Genomic DNA, 16,192 nt, shown 5'->3' on the forward strand with positions numbered 1-16,192 from the left:
GCAAGAGAGAGATTTCTAATGCTAGTTGAAAATTTAGTTATATGTATGTAATCTTTTGATCATGTGACAGCTTGTATGTAATTAGAAAACCCTACTTGACTTATGTAATTCATGCTGATGGCTACAGGTATCAGTGCACACATATGTACATTTATAGCCTTTCTGGTTTTTCCATGTATCACTCTCATATATACAGTAACTAGTTAAGTTTTATAAACTACAAGAATGGTCAAAAACCATAAATCAATAATTTCATCTTAATATATCACAATTTATCATTAGCTATAAATTTAAGACATCTTTGTTTGTACTTCTTAGTTGCAAACAGACCTGGAATATGGACAGCCAAATGTTCTGTGATACTCATCTGTTACATTTGAATGAATCTATCAGTAACAGGAAGCCCGATAATTTCTAAGTGGGCTTGATGTCAACCCAATTTTTCTGTTCTTAGAGGAAAAGATGAAGTTTAGTTAAATTTCTGAACCAAAATGAATTCTTTGTTTCCCTTTTTAAAATATGGGACTTAGGAAGAAGGTGAAACTCAAATATAAAAAATGCAAGTAACAATACCTCCCTAAAAATTATTTTGTATGGCCACTACAACATTATTATCTGTTGATATAGGAATGTCCAGAGTGTTTAGAATTTGAAATGATAATATTTATTTTGGAAATAAATTCAACCTTAAAACAAGAGTGCAGGCAATCCCAGGTTTAGTACCAAAAGCTTTTCCTGAAGTCACGATAGTATCACAGTGTATCTATGTAAGATCTGGTCATTTACAATGTGCTTTCTCAGTTGGAATAGGAAGTCAGAGATGTTAAGTGACTCATTTATATCATATAGGTAACAAGTAGTACAGCTGAGATTCTAACACCTGGCTGCAAGTTCCTTCTAGCTGTCCTAGGGTGGGCAATGTCTTGAATGCATATTCAGTAAAATAACAAAGCAATCAAACCAGATGTCTATGGAAAATAATAGGTAAACTTACAGAACTTCCATTTGGTGGCTTGAGTATTGTGGCCGAGATAAAATGAATAATAACACTAACCACACCTAAATCTAATTCTGTGGCTATAAAAGTTATACTGATTTTTTTGAAAAATAATTTTTCTAGGGGCGCCTAGGTGGCGCAGTCGGTTAAGCGTCCGACTTCAGCCAGGTCACGATCTCGCGGTCTGGGAGTTCGAGCCCCGCAGCAGGCTCTGGGCTGATGGCTCAGAGCCTGGAGCCTGTTTCCGATTCTGTGTCTCCCTCTCTCTCTGCCCCTCCCCCATTCATGCTCTGTCTCTCTCTGTCCCAAAAATAAATAAACGTTGAAAAAAAAAAAAAAAAAAAAGAAAGAAAAATAATTTTTCTTGATTGTTCCTTTTGTTTCCCTGACCTTACTGTTTTTACTTGGGATCTCATTGCTTGTGTCTGAACTGCTCCCAGAGTTTTCTGGGTGCCTTCTTTATTTCCTGTCTTTCCTCTACGGTTGCCAAATAATCTCTCTGTCTATCTTCCCCATCACCACCCTCATCCATCTTATAGCACCAAGATCGTTTCAGGAGATGAAGTTTAAGTTTCTCCATAGGGACTCAGGGTCTCTGCCAATAGGATACCATTCCCCACCTCTCCGCCTTATCTTTTACCACCCACTAACTCTAGGCCAAGAGATCTATCTTTTTAGTAGTCACAGGGTCCATTTCTGTATCTTCACAGAATTGGGACACTATTTTAGTTAAAAGCAGGGTGGCCAGGAGACTGTAGAACTCTACATAAAATGGAATGAACACCATCTATTCTTATTAAATAATTGGGAATTTTCTCATGGAAGTCAAGGGTGGCACCAAAAGCCACAGAGCATCCCTTGGTGCGGGTTTTTGAAAATGAGCAGGAAAACAAAATGAGAAAGCAATTGCTCAGAATCTGTGGCTCATTACATACAGTTATAGAGAGGTAATTCTCTTCTACCTTGTGGTTGTTGCTGTATGACTACTGTCAGCTTCCCGGCTTATTTTAAGAGGATATACTGTATTGCGACAGCACATCAGAGTGACATGCATTTGATTTTGTCAACTTTACACACTAGACATGAAGTTCAAGCAGTAACAACTTTCCAAGTTTTAATAGCCCTGAAAGGGAAATCAAAGCGGTGTTCGCAGTGATTTACATCGTCATCAACGGCAGTGCTGGATGCCAAGTTACTATGAGGGACATCGTATTTGGCCCTAGGTACGTTAGGTGGTAGATGCTCTTCTGAGAGTCTACAGTCTCTCAGGCACTCAAGACGTATGTGGAAAAGGTAAGCAAAAGGTAAATAATTAGGGAGGGTGACTTTGATGTCAGACTAGACTTGGGTCCAAATCCCATCACCGTCACTTACAACTGTGACTTTAAACAAAAAGTTGTTTAAACTCATTGATGCTCAGTTTCCCCATCTGTGAAAGAGAAAAACACCTCCTTTACAGAGTTGTAGGTGTTAAGAGGTAATGGAGGTAAATGTTAAGTGCAGCCCCGGCATGTGGAGAGCTCTCAGTAAATGGTAGTCGGTATTAATGTTGCTGCTTTTCTTGCTGTTAAGAGCGACACAGGCCAGGGGTGCATGGGTGGCTCAGTCAGTTGGGTGTCTGACTCTTGATTTCGGGCCAGGTAATGACCTCATGGATCACGAGTTTGAGCCCTGCATTGGGCTCTAGGCTGGCAGTGCGGGGCCTGCTTGCAATTCTCTCTCTCCCTCTCTGCCCCTCTCCTGCTTGCACATGCTTTCTCTCTCTCTCTCAAAATAAATAAATAAATCAACTTTAAAGAACAATTAAAAGTAATAGTAATAATAATAATAAGATTAATAATAATAAAGAGTAACACAGGACAGCAACAACACTAAATGTGGAAATGGAGACTGATATCTAAGGGCTAAGGTCTCAGAGGTTGGCTTTATGAAGGAAATGAATATGAGCAAGTTGGGAAGGTCAAAGTAGGACTTAGAAATCAGAGAGAAGAAAGGGTGTTACAGAGTGAGAGAACAGGTTAAACTAAGGCACTCCTAGTGAGCACCAGAGAACCATGCCCCTGCTGACAAGTGAGGATGCCCTGACAAGCGATGGAGAGTTAACACTGCCATCCGATTGCTATCCTTCAGCAGCCCCACTCCAACCCTTCGATATTAACAAATGAGGCTTTCTCAATATTATCTAAAGTGCTATATAAATGCTGCATACAAAGAAGTCCCTTGGCCTTTCCTTCCAATCAGATTGCTGCCCAGAAGCCTCTCCTAGGTAGAAATTCATGAGCTATCACTTCATGCGTGCCTCCAAACCTGGACATGTAGCTAGTAAGGAATTATTTTTAATGCTAGGTACCTAAATGATATTGTGGTTATGTTAAAAGGAATCCTTTCAGAAATGCATACTAAAAGATGTATAAATGGAATCAAATGATGACTTGGGTTGCATCAAAATGATATGGGGTGGGGGAGTGGGTGGAGCTATAGATGAAATAAGATTGGCTATCAGTTGGTAACTATTGAAGGTAGGTGATGAGTACATGGTAGCTAATTATATTATTCCATTTACTTTTTTACATGTTTGAGTTTTCCCATAAAAAAGGAAGAAAGCAAAACCAAAAACAAAAATTCCTGGAAATCTATATGTAAACCTACCATGTTACTTTTAATTGCATGTTATATGTTTAGGGACATATATTCATCTTCATTTCTGTACGTTCATATACATTGAACGGACTTGATTTCTTTTACAAAGTCAGAAAGGTGTCAATATTAGCCATCAACCCTCAGGGGTATTCCAGCAAACTGATGTCTGGAAATGGAAGGTGAAAAAATGTTTCTTTGTTCTTCTCTTATTCTGTCTGACAAATGAGATTTTATGTCTTTCTAGCTAACCTGTAGAATGCCATGCCCACCAATAGACTAATGGAGGGACAAAGTCAGACTAACGGAGAAAGCTTCCTAAACACTCCAAGGAAGATTAAGTTCAGAGAACTAGGTTGGTTCATTCCATGTTCATAGCTCAGCTTGACCTTAGAATTCCTGAAATAAATAGACGGCCCATGGCTGATTGCTAAATATTGAAATCCACCACCAAAAGTTCCACACAATTAAAAAATCAATAGCTGTTTATAATTTCTTCACACTAAAATGCTTTTAATCATGATTCCATCCTTGTGTAGGCTAAATATACATAGATTTAAGGTATTTTGTCATGTATTTTTTCTTCCTTAAAAGTTGACTTGAAAAGTAGTAATAATATTATATGGTAATTTGAAAGAACTAATACCAACTTAAAAATCATATCCTTTCTGCAGAGTAGTGGAAAGAATTGGAATGGAATCAGCAAATGAGTGTTCAAGTTCTGGGTCTATTATATACTAGCTGTGTGACTTTTAATTCTCATGAATATCCGTCTCACCCCCAACCTTAAAGTAATAATAGTAAACTTACTATGCACTTAGTATGTGACAAAACTATTCTAGAATTTATGTACGAACCAAATAAAACCTCAAAATGACCCTATGAAGTAGGTGTTATTTTTATTATCATCCCCATTTTATAAGTTAGGAAAAAGTCCTGGAGAGGTTAGTAACTTACTCTAGGCAACTTGACTAGTAAGTGATGGAGGAGGCTGCCTTTAAACTGATCTCTCAAGCATTATGCAACCTACGCCTTCACAATACTCCCTAAAAATAAAATTAAACAATATATGGTTAGTATAATATATAATTTATACTCTTTTAAAACATTTTCAAACATGTTTGTTTTTGAGAAAGAGAGACAGAGCACGGGCAGGAGAGGGGCAGCGAGAGGCACACATACACAGAATGTGAAGCAGGCTCCAGGCTCTGAGCGGTCAGCACAGAGCCTGACATGGGGCTTGAACTCATGAACTGTGAGATCATGACCTGAGCCAAAGTTGGACACTTACCCAACTGAACCACCCAACTGCCTCTAATCTAAATATTTTATACTTTTATCTACTAAATAAAGTTAGGAGAGTCTTTTGTGTACTATAAAAGCACAAGACAAATATTAGAGTATTATTTTCTTCCTGGGAAAGATAATAAATATTCTTAGGTATTATAGATTTATCCATGCATAGGGAGGAATGGTACCAGAATCTTAATGCCAGTGAATAAAAGAAAAACTATGTCAATAGCTCTTGAACTTCATTGTACATTGATTCGCTGTGATATTTGTTCAAAATCAGACACCCTAGGCTCCACTCCTTCTAAATTTGTTACATGTGGGGTAGAAGCCAATAATATATGCTTTTATAAGAGGTTCTGCAAAAGATTTTGATGCAAGTACCTTACAGACATTATTGAGAAGTACTGGCTGATGTTTAAAGCTCTGTAAGTGTATGGACTGAATTGTGTCCCTCCAAAATTCAGGTGTTGAAGCCCTAACCCCCCAGTACTTCAGAATGTGACTGTGTGTGAATATAAGGCCTTTAGCAAGGTAATGAAGTTAAAACGAGGTTGTTAGGGTGGGCCCTAATCCAATATAACTGGTGTCCTTAGAGAACATGGACACGGAACAAACATGAGAAGACACGACAAAAAGGTGGGCATCTGCACGCCAGTTAGAGATTCCTCAGAAAAAAAGCTGCTGACACCTTGGGCTAGGACTCCTGGCCTCCAGAATTGTGAGAAAATACATTTCTGTTATTTAAGGCATTTGGTCTGGTATTTTGTCATAGGGTCCCTGGTAAAAGTAAAACATTGTGAAGTGAAAATAAATAGCTGATATGGTGATTTGGTAATTAAAGTTCCTGAAGTGTACTAAAGACAAATGAATTAGCCATATTAAAAGAGCTCATTGTTTTTCACTCTTTGTTCTAGGCTGATTATTTAGTAGCTGAACCTGACTAACAAGAAGGCGTGTGCTAGTAAGATATTCTTCCTATAAGTAAAGTTCTCTACTACTGGACTACTTCCCTAAGGCTCTATAACTATCTATAACCCAACAGATCATATTTTTAGTATATATACATTCTCCCACTGAAATATTCATCTCTTTCATTCATATCTATCTATCTATCTATCTACTCATTCAGCTATCCATTTGTTCATCCATCTATCCACCCATTTAATCAATATTTATTGAATACGATGTGCTGGTTGCCATTTTACATACTGAAAAACCACTTCTTATTTCTGGGAAGATAAAAGCCCCCAAAAAGTTCTGAATGAAAACTCTACAGTTTCATTTAAATAAACTCAAGCGCCCTTAGTATGCATTTAAGTACAGAAATAAAGAACTGGTCCAGGGGGATTCCAGTGGATTGGTATCTAAAAGGAGAGAAACTACAGCTTAGCTCTAGAGAGTTCTAGGCAGACCGGTTTAGCTTTGCCAAATCTTCCAGTGTTTTAAGGGAACCTTCATAAAGCTGGTATTTTTGTAAATTTGCCATTTATAGTGCTGGTGAAATAATCTGGATTTTTCAAAAACATTACGTGAGCCAAATGAAACAAATTTATTATTTAGACACCTAGACACCCCTAAGGGCTACCAGTTTGTAGCTCTCTGCTTAGACTCTGAGGACACAGTGTTACAAAAGTGTTGGAATTTTTCCATATCTGTTGTCTTCATTATTTGATTTCCAGTGAATTCACAACTAAATAAGTTGGCTTTCAACTTATTATGGCTGTTGCATCAACCATTTAATGACTAAAGAAACCTGAGAACTGCCTAATGTCTTCTCTATAATTATGAAAGTGTGGGATCCACGAGGCAGGCAAGGTCTTCATCTGGGAAAGAAGTGATGAAGCTCTGTTCCTACCTTCATCATGACCTTCTCCAACCTCTGCACAAGACTGCAAGGGCTGGGACCACGTTTTGTTCAGCATCCTTATAAGTGCACCAGTCACTACTTGGCATGATTCCCTGCAGGATCCATGCTTGATAAATGTTTGCTGAATCCACGGATGTTCTTCAATTCTGACTTAAAATCTGGAGTGAAAACTGATTGTTGCTGAAATAGTTCCTATTTAGTTAAAACTTTTATATCGTTACGGTCATGTCTACATGACAATAAATTAGCTATTTTAGACAACTCCTCAGGAAAAACAATCAGACAAATCACACTTGGAATGATACAGAGATCATCTAAGCAACTGTTGTATCTCTAGTCAAATCATGTCTTGTTCTCATTCTATTTTATTCTAGACTGAGAAGACAGGCAAAATGGAATAAGGAAAGACCAATACATTTTGAGTAGCTTTTTTTGGATTGAAGTTGTATCTCAGACTTCACATTATACTACTAGTTGGTCCTGCTTTACTAACAGTAATATAGGATTTGTAGAGTTCATCTCTATAGCCTGGCAATTTAGAGAACTACTACACTTTCTCTCAAATAAATGAAAAATTCACATGTGTCCTTAAAATATAGAAAGCACCAATGACAAAAAACAAATAACAGGCAACCAAAAAAATCCTTCCTGGAAGATTTTAAAAATATCTTAAGTAAAAAATGTTTATGTAAGTTAAGTTATTTTTAAAGGGTAGAGAATCCTAAGCCTTCTACCATTGTACAAATAAGTATGGGGGAAAAATATCATTATATAAACATCACCTGCAAATTTCATTCTTCACATTTATCAGGGAGCTCATAAAATTTGTGGTGAAAAGTATATTTGTGATACTGTGAAAAGTAACTCCTTAAGAAAAATGATGAAAGCCTGAATGCCAATGGAGTCTTTTTTTTTTTAACTCAACATAGTCAATAAAATGCAAATATGTCTTACATTTCACAAATGTCTCTGGACTTGGAACACCTACATGCATAATTAAACTTGGAGCGCATTCTAACTCGTAACACCCACAGTGAGTCCTTTTCCTATTTTTAAAAATCGTTCTGCCCCATTCAACAGACATCTTAGCAAATGCAGTATACACATCTGGAAGTTCTATGCCATAAATGTCACAGTGTTAGCAATCTGAGTGTTCACAAAACCATCCTCACAAACTGAGACACCAACAACTTTATGACTAAAACCCCAGCCCCTTAACGTCTGTAAAATGTTCTCATTATGTGGTTGATTTCAGTCTTTCTTTGATTCCATATAAAAACATAACCAATTTTTCCATTTAAGTTCCTGCAAATCTCAGAAATTATCTAGATGTTTCATCTGAAGCAAGCCAAGTGATGTAACTGGCCATTCTTAATTTTTCTTTGAAAAAATAAGAGAGTTGATATTTGACTGACTTATTACACGAATCCAGCTACATTTCCTGACCCAGCTGTAGCTGCCCTGAGAGCTGAAAGCTCTCACACATTTTTAAAGAACTGTAGCTCAGGAAGTAACCTCTGTTCAGGTTGACCATGAACTAGGAGTAAGACAACACATTTCTACAATTTGACTTCCAGAAATTTTCTGTGAAATTGACCTTCCCGGATAAAAGTTTAAAGTTTCACTAGTGCAACAAGTAAAGATATTGTTAAAAGGAGGACTGATGACGTCATCAAACAGCCAAGTTGTTAGAGAATTTAGAGCACAGTTACCGGGTAGCTGAGAGGAGTAAGGAGGTAAGTGCCAAGTGATTGGCACTTGGTAAGAACTTGGACCTGAATGACCAAGCCTGACACTCTTATTTTACAAACAAGAAAACTGAGGCTGGAGAGATATACTCTTACCATTTATTCCTCGCGAGGGTTGCCAAAAGTGTAAGGAAAAGAAATGATTTGAAGCCCAGAGTAACTGAAGGACTTTCTCTGATATTACGCTGTTTTAGTTATTCAAGTTATACAAATTAATTTTCATGCCCTCGTTTGATGGGATTTTTCCAATTCTCCCCTATGAATGGCTCTATTCTATTCCTGAAGATTTTATGTCCTGGTTCCAAAAATAAAACTAAGTTGAGGGAAGGCATATCCCTAATCATTGCACTTCCATTATTTATTCTAAAAACATTAAGTTAAAATTATTCCAGGGCTTGACAATTTAATGTGATGGGAGCTCAAACCACATCATTTTAACAAATTTAACAAATTCCCCCCACAGCCCACAGCTCCTGTCTGCTGTGCTCCCCTTCAAAGGGCTAGTCCGCTGTCTTCGGCACTAAGGAAATCTCTCAAAGTCAACCAAGCTGCTTCTGGCCAGATCTGAAGAAACTAGAAATCTTGGTCAATATTGATCTTCACAGGTATTTTTACCTTTAATTTTTGTATGCCTGGAACTCAAATGAAACACCATCCTGAAAAGGCAGGGCTCAGCCCAGAGTGGCCTGGCTGCCCATCTGCACCTGTCGCCCCTTACCTGTTTGCAAGACTACAGTTCTCTCTTCTCTATCCAGAGACACAATCCTGAAGTTATAGATGGTTCCCGCTTGTAAATCCTTGGGGTAACATCCATAGGTGATGTTGTCTATCCGCGTGGGGTGGCACAATGTGACCCCTGACATGTCACTGCTATAGATGAGGCTGAAGTTACAGGGTGACCCCAAAGTTCTCCACTGGAGAGACACGGACCGGCTGGAGACCTTGGACTCTGTCAGGGTGACGTTACATCTCACTGGCTCCCCCAGTCCAGCCTGCAAAGGAACCAGAGGCAGGTGAAGCCCACAGTCTAGACTGCCCAGGAACTTGTCCACTGCAAGGTCCCCAAGCCGCCTCCTCAGCCCTTAGCCCCAGCCTCGGCCCATCCCTTTGCCCTCCAGCCAGAGAAAAGGCCTGCGGAGAAGGTGGGTGGCAACTTTCTCCCTAGCTGCTCTTTCCCGGGAACAGCTGGAGAAAGAAGGTGGCTTTTGCGCCTTTGAAGTAGTGTGAGCTGTCAGTCCGGCTGGGGGCTCAGAAGAGGATCTTTCTTCCCAAAGGAGAGGAAGGAAGAAATCCTGCCGTCTCCCTCTGCAAAACACAACCCAGGCGACCCGACAGCGGAGTGGGACTTTGGTCGTCGGCGGGGAGGGGCGCGTCCGCCCGCGACCTCTCTCGGGCCACTCACCTGCAGCAGGCTCAGCGCGGTCCACAAGGCCAGCCCGGCTCCATGGCTCAGCATCGCGCTCGGCGGTGACCACCCGGACTCGGCAGAGGGGCTGGGGGCGCGGGGCAGCCCCGACGGCCGGCGCGAGGGGCCACCTGTTGCGAGCGCTCAGCGCGCCCCGCGGGCGCACAGCGCTTCCCTCCCGGCTGGCGACGCGCAGGGGCCGCCGCTGCTGCCGCTGCTGCTGCTGCCGCCCCGGGCGGGCTGCGGACGCGAGAGGCGGCGGGGGCAGGCGGCGCGCCGCCCTTCCCACGCTGCCATGCTGACCCGCGCTGCCTCGCCCCGGGCCCCGGCCGCGGACTTCCGCAATCAAAAGGCAATTTCCTCGTCTCCCGGCAAAGGAACAATGCGCCGGCGAGGGAGGGAGTCCCGAGGAGCCAACGCCCGAGGCTGCCACGAGGGCTCCCCCCGCGACGCGGGCCACGATTGTCGCCCACCGCAGCCCACTGCCCCGCGCCGCCGCCTCCGCGGCCCGGGGGTCCCGTCGGTCCCCACCGAGCTCTGCCTCCTCCTCCTCCTCCTCTCCCGGACTTTCACTTCTTTCCCACCCAGTGGCCCTCCTCCCTGCCGTCGTAGCCAGGATCCCTACTTGCTCCCTCTCACTTTCCAGCTCCCCCCTCCGCCCCCTACCTCCCTCCACGCCCAGCGCCTCCCCCCTCCCTATCTTCCTTCTTATCTTCCTCATCTGCTTTCTCCAGGGCCTCTTTTCCCAGGATTAAACTTGACCACAGCAGATTTCCCTAGGTCGCCTACAGTCCTTCCTGAAGCCTTTTATTAGAGTGCTCTTGCCTTTCTCACCTCAAAACACTCACTTGTCCCAGTGCACACCCCCCTGACACACCAGCGACAGAACAAGACCCCCCCCCCCCCCCCAGGATCTTGTCCATTGTCCACTTGACCTTTTTTGTTTTTTTCTCTGCCATTCACTTTCCCCTTTCTCCTGTCTAGAGGTCAGCGTCCTCCCTAAATCTGATGCAAATGGTGCTGACCAAGAACAAATATAATCACTCCCAGTTGTTCAACCCACAAAGCAAACCGCAAAGCAGTTTCATCACTGACCATCCAGTAGTTAAAACCGTTTCATCCATAATTGTCCAAGCAATAGAAGAAAGCAATAAAACTCTCCTTTGTGGAAAATACCATGCATGGCTCAGCTCCCACATATATAACGAAAATTGGAATTTACTCCGTTTTCAGCACTAACTTTATGCTTTTTAGCAACTGCCTGGGTACCTGAATGATCATGTATCTGAAAATGGCTTTTAAAAGAGTTCCTAATAACCAAAGAGCAAAAATGTTTAATTGCACACAGATGATAAAAGCAAAATATTGCAACAACTTTTATAATGCTCGGTTGCTTTTCTTGGGTGTCATCCCTGACAACTGCCAAAAAAGATAAGATTTTACGTTTTAATTTTCAAAACAGAATACTCTGGAGCTAAAGCAATAGGAAGAAAGTCATATTCCCTTCTTTTTCAGACAGGCAGATTATACATAAAGCTATATTATTGACTTCTATATCAACTGTATCTACTCTGAGGATAAGCAGAAAAGGGAACGTTGTTCCAATTTTTTTAGAAAATATGTTCTTAAGAAGTCTTTTAATGAAAACATGAAATTCCTACCCTTTCAGAGATTCTACGGGCTTTAAATCTGCAAGACCTCAGATTTCCTTTTCAAGTTCGCAGACACTCAAAGGTCAAACCTAAACATGTGCGCATTTCAGGGAAGATGGAAGGAACCTTTCCTATTTCTCTGCCCACATGACTTGCCTTCCAAGAGAGCTTTTTTGGCCTCTGTATTTTGCCCCCAAGTTCAATGGCTTTTCACAGTCTGGCATGCCTTTCTGCAGCGTCAGAGATGGTCCCCTCCACTCTCCATTAGATACTGCCAGCCCACAGGTTGCCCTCAGCCCTTACGTGAGTCTTTTTGCCGCTTCATTGCTTTTTTTCAACATTATCTTTTTCTTTTCTTGCTGTATTCAGAAAACAATGTGGTTTCCTTGTCTGTAAAACTGGAATTGTATCACTCTAAATACTTCCCAGAGCTGTTATGAAGAATGAATAAGGTCACAGATGTTAAAGCATCTTTGTAAACTTGAATTTGCCATCTAGGTGTTGGTTTGCCTGGTAATAGATAGCATCCTGGTCACGTTTTTTTTTTCTCTCTTTTAAATTCATCCATCACGTAAGTTGCACTTTTCTAACTTCTGCCTATCTTTCGCTTTGTCCTTTCCATTGAGGTTTATAATATTTTCTCATAAATTGCCCCTCAGAGTTGAAGTCTTCTCACCCAAATATACTAAATACCCTCTGTCCTTTGTGGAAATCTAGTATAAATCCTGTCTCCTCCAAGTTTGGCTAACAATTTTTTTTTTCTTTTAAATACTACGTGCCACAACCTACTGTACCGTATAAGTTAATCTAAAATTATATTTCATTTTCAATATACTTTCTAACATTCTACCTATAATCCTTAGGTGTAGGCAAATGCACCAAAAAAAAAAAAAAAAGGCAAAATTTAAAGCACTAATCAAACAAGGCAATCACAAAATATCCTCACAAAACAGTTTAGATGCTTACAAATTCTGTTATTAGAAGTGATTCGTTAAGAATGCCCTCGGAAATAGGAATTCGGAAAAGAAGAAATGGTTTCTTTAAATAGGATTCTTTTTTTTTTTTTTTCATGTTTATGTATTTATTTTGAGAAGAGAGAGCATGTGAGCACAAGCAGGGGAGGGTCAGAGAGAGGGAGAGAGAGAGAATCCCAAACAGCCTCCGCACTGTCAAAACAGAACCCGATGTGGAGCTAAAATTTACGAATCGTGAGGTCATGACCTGCCGAAATTGAGAGGTGGACGCCTAACCAACTGAGCCATCCAGGTGCCCCAGTAAGGTTCTTTTATTTTTGATCTACCAAAGAGAGGCACGTGTATTTAGAGTCATGTGTCATCACTTATCTATTTTACTATCAGTGTATATGAAGAACCATAGCAATGCACTAAGGAAAGGACCAGTAGGCAGGGCATTTCTTTTCCAAAGTTATATGACTCCTAGTTCTTTTTCTTGGAGAATCTTAAGGTTTACAGCAGAGTTCCCCCCCAAAATTAGTGGTTCTTACATAGCCCATAAGGACTAATATGGTATGAAACAACAAGGAAAACTTTAAACTCAGGCTTTTACTGATTACATCTTTCTTCTTAAAAAACACTTACATTAATAAGAGAAACTAGAGGGGCACCTGGGTGGCGCAGTCGGTTAAGCGTCCGACTTCAGCCAGGTCACGATCTCGCGGTCCGTGAGTTCGAGCCCCGCGTCAGGCTCTGGGCTGATGGCTCAGAGCCTGGAGCCTGTTTCCGATTCTGAGTCTCCCTCTCTCTCTCTGCCCCTCCCCCGTTCATGCTCTGTCTCTCTCTGTCCCAAAAATAAATAAACGTTGAAAAAAAAAATTAAAAAAAAAAAAAAAAAGAGAAACTAGAGAGAATTGTAATGGATTCAAGGCAGTGTGGGACTGGGGAAAGTTGCCAGATGTCGTTTTTTCTATGAGGAGTTTATTTGAAACTACTGTGCAAAGTATAAATAAATTGACTCATTCTTCTTCTTTGTTCTCATCTTTGTTTGGAGTTCCTCAACTTCTTTTAAGCCTATTTATCCTGCATATGCTTTAGAGGTTACTGCATTCCAGGAATTTGGGACCAGCCACTCCATAACTTCTCAGGGAACAACGTCTTCTCTTTGCCACTTGGAAACATTTCCCAGACTACGTGGGAAGGGAGGGGATGCTTCTGATGAGACGCGAGTGGACAGACAGTAGCCTTTTAAACAAATTGTCTTAGCAATCATAATTTACATATTCATAAATTATGAATTCATGGATGAAAGCATGGCTCTTGTCAGCTTATGAACACAAATGTTGAACGACACAAGTGGACTTCAGGGGCCCAGGGGCCACACCTTGAGAACTGCTACTTCAGATCAGGGTTTGAGCTGGGTGTGGGAAAGGTTGGGGGGCTAAGGGGAGGGGGGAGCAGACTGGTAAAGTTACTGGTTAATCCAGACTCCTCACTTATGACCTAAAACTCCGTTCATGACCTGGCATCTCTTCTGCTTGCCTCCTATGCTCCAGCGGCCTTGGTCTGATAACGCATTTACTCACTGACTCGGTAAATATTGACTGAGCACCTACTGTGTACCTGACACAGAGCTGACTTTGTCGGGCTTTATGCCTGCTTTTTCATCTCCTTGGACCACTCCTTCCTAGATTCTCTGCTTGGTTATCTTCCTCTCAACCTTTAGGTCTCAGCTTTAAACACACCCCTACGATAGGGCCAGACCCTTTCTGACCACCCAAGGAAAAAGTGTCCTTTTATAATTATTCCTGTCATCAATCCATTTGTTTAATTCAGCGCATTGAGGACACTTGTTATAATATAATGCTTGTGACTGCCTGCCTTTCCCAGGCATATGGAGAATTCCCTTTGGGCAGAGTCTTTGTCTGTCTTGTTCTTCTTGCTTGGTTAAAAGTTTCAACAAATATTTGTTGAATGAATGGATGAAGGAAGGAAGGAAGGAATCTTTGTAGCTGTTCAGTAAATACTGTCATGTGAATAAGTACTCTAAGCAAGTGCTTCTAAACATGTTCTTGTTGGATGCCTCAAAAATCTTGGAAAGAAGGGAGGAAAAGAAAAGAGAAAAAAAGGGCAAAGGGATAAAAGATTGATTTTGAACAGAAAGAGGTGGGAGGGAAGATAAAAGGAGGAAAGGAGAGAGGGGAGGAATTCCTATTCTTCAGTATGATGGTTCTCAGGTGCAGCATGGCATCTTCTGAGAACTTGCTAGAAATGTAAAGTCTAGGCCTTATCACAAGCTGAGGGATCAAAATGCCATGGTGGGGCCCAATAATCTTAATTAAATCCTGCAGCAGATACCATTTGTATTAAAGAGAGTTAATAATATCTTATTGTTTTTTCTCTTATAAATTTAAATTCTGAGCTCTTTGGTTACAAGAAGTTATGTAAGTGATTTAGAAAGTCTTGAACTATTTTAGAATGTGTCAAATAAGTAAATTGGTGATATAATATATAACAGTATATTTTATATAATATATGCATACTTATATATTATATAAAATATATATTCTACTATGTATATTTAGAACAAATTCGATATTTATAACTTCTCAATAAAAATAAAATGTGGATGCTAAAAGAAAAAAGAACCAACATGCAGCAAACTTAATAAGTATTAGATGATGGGTCAATTCTGCTCTTTTTCCTCCAAGGAAACTATTTTTTTTAATATTTATTTATTTTTGAGAGGGAGAGACAGAGCATGAGTGGGGGAGGGGCAGAGAGAGAGGCAGACACAGAATCCAAAGCAGGCTCCAGGCTCCGAACTGTCAGCACAGAGCCCGAGGTGGGGCTCGAACTCAAGAACCTCGAGATCATGACCTGAGCCAAAGTCCGATGCTTAACAGACTGAGCCACCCAGGCATCCCTCCAAGGAAGTACTTTTGTTATGCAACTCTCATGTGTGTACCCCCAGATATGGTTAAAAAGAAGAAGGCCTAGCAATCAGGCCTAAAAATGATTCTAAGATGGTGAATCCTTTCTAAGTTTTCATTTGAGCTGACTCAGTAGTAAATTATGGCAGAAATGAAAACAGTTTTCACTAGCGGGTGTCATACATTTAAAGAGATGCGTTAAAATTTAAGGTAAGGTAATTGTGATAAGCAGTTGCTGCTGCTTTTTTTTTTTTTTTAAAGGACGATGACTATCCTCTTTTGTGTTTAGAGGTACCATTTAGGGAGACTTATATTTCAAGGAATCTTTCTAGCTTCCTGGATCATAACCTTCCTAGGTCATAGGTGTCCAGGAAAATGGAAATAATAAAGGCATTTGGGGGAGAGAGGTTGCAAGGATTAAATGAGAAGGTGCATGTTGTATGTATAGCATGGTCCTTGAATAAAGGGCTCAACAAATGTTAGATACTATGATTATTAGTAGTAATAATAGTATATTATAAATACCAATACATCACAGATGCCCAGCACCCAGTGATGCTAGAGCATGACAAAGTCCGTGGATGAGAATGTCTTTCTGAGAACATCCGAATGATAATACATTATCACGCCTTTCCATCTTGTACCCAAGAGAAGCCCTTCAGTAGATGAGCACAAAAGACATTTAACACTGCTCTGGCTGGCGGTCA

At 40.8% G+C, this 16,192-nt stretch overlaps 1 protein-coding gene across 4 annotated transcripts in view; it reads right to left on the reverse strand.

Annotated features, from left to right (window-relative positions):
- The window catches only part of PTPRB (protein tyrosine phosphatase receptor type B), a 115,070-nt gene that overhangs the window by 74,934 nt on the left and 23,944 nt on the right, over positions 1-16,192 (reverse strand). For 3 of the 4 annotated variants that reach the window (XM_045465405.1, XM_045465404.1, XM_045465406.1), the window contains exon 4: positions 9,261-9,534. In XM_045465405.1, coding sequence (XP_045321361.1) covers positions 9,261-9,534 — 274 coding nt within the window. Of the gene's footprint in view, positions 1-9,260; positions 9,535-9,944; positions 10,562-16,192 lie in introns of those variants that run through there. The other variant, XM_045465407.1, reaches the window with a different exon arrangement.

This window comes from Leopardus geoffroyi, chromosome B4 (assembly GCF_018350155.1).
Source record: "Leopardus geoffroyi isolate Oge1 chromosome B4, O.geoffroyi_Oge1_pat1.0, whole genome shotgun sequence".
Taxonomy (NCBI): Eukaryota; Metazoa; Chordata; class Mammalia; order Carnivora; family Felidae; genus Leopardus; species Leopardus geoffroyi.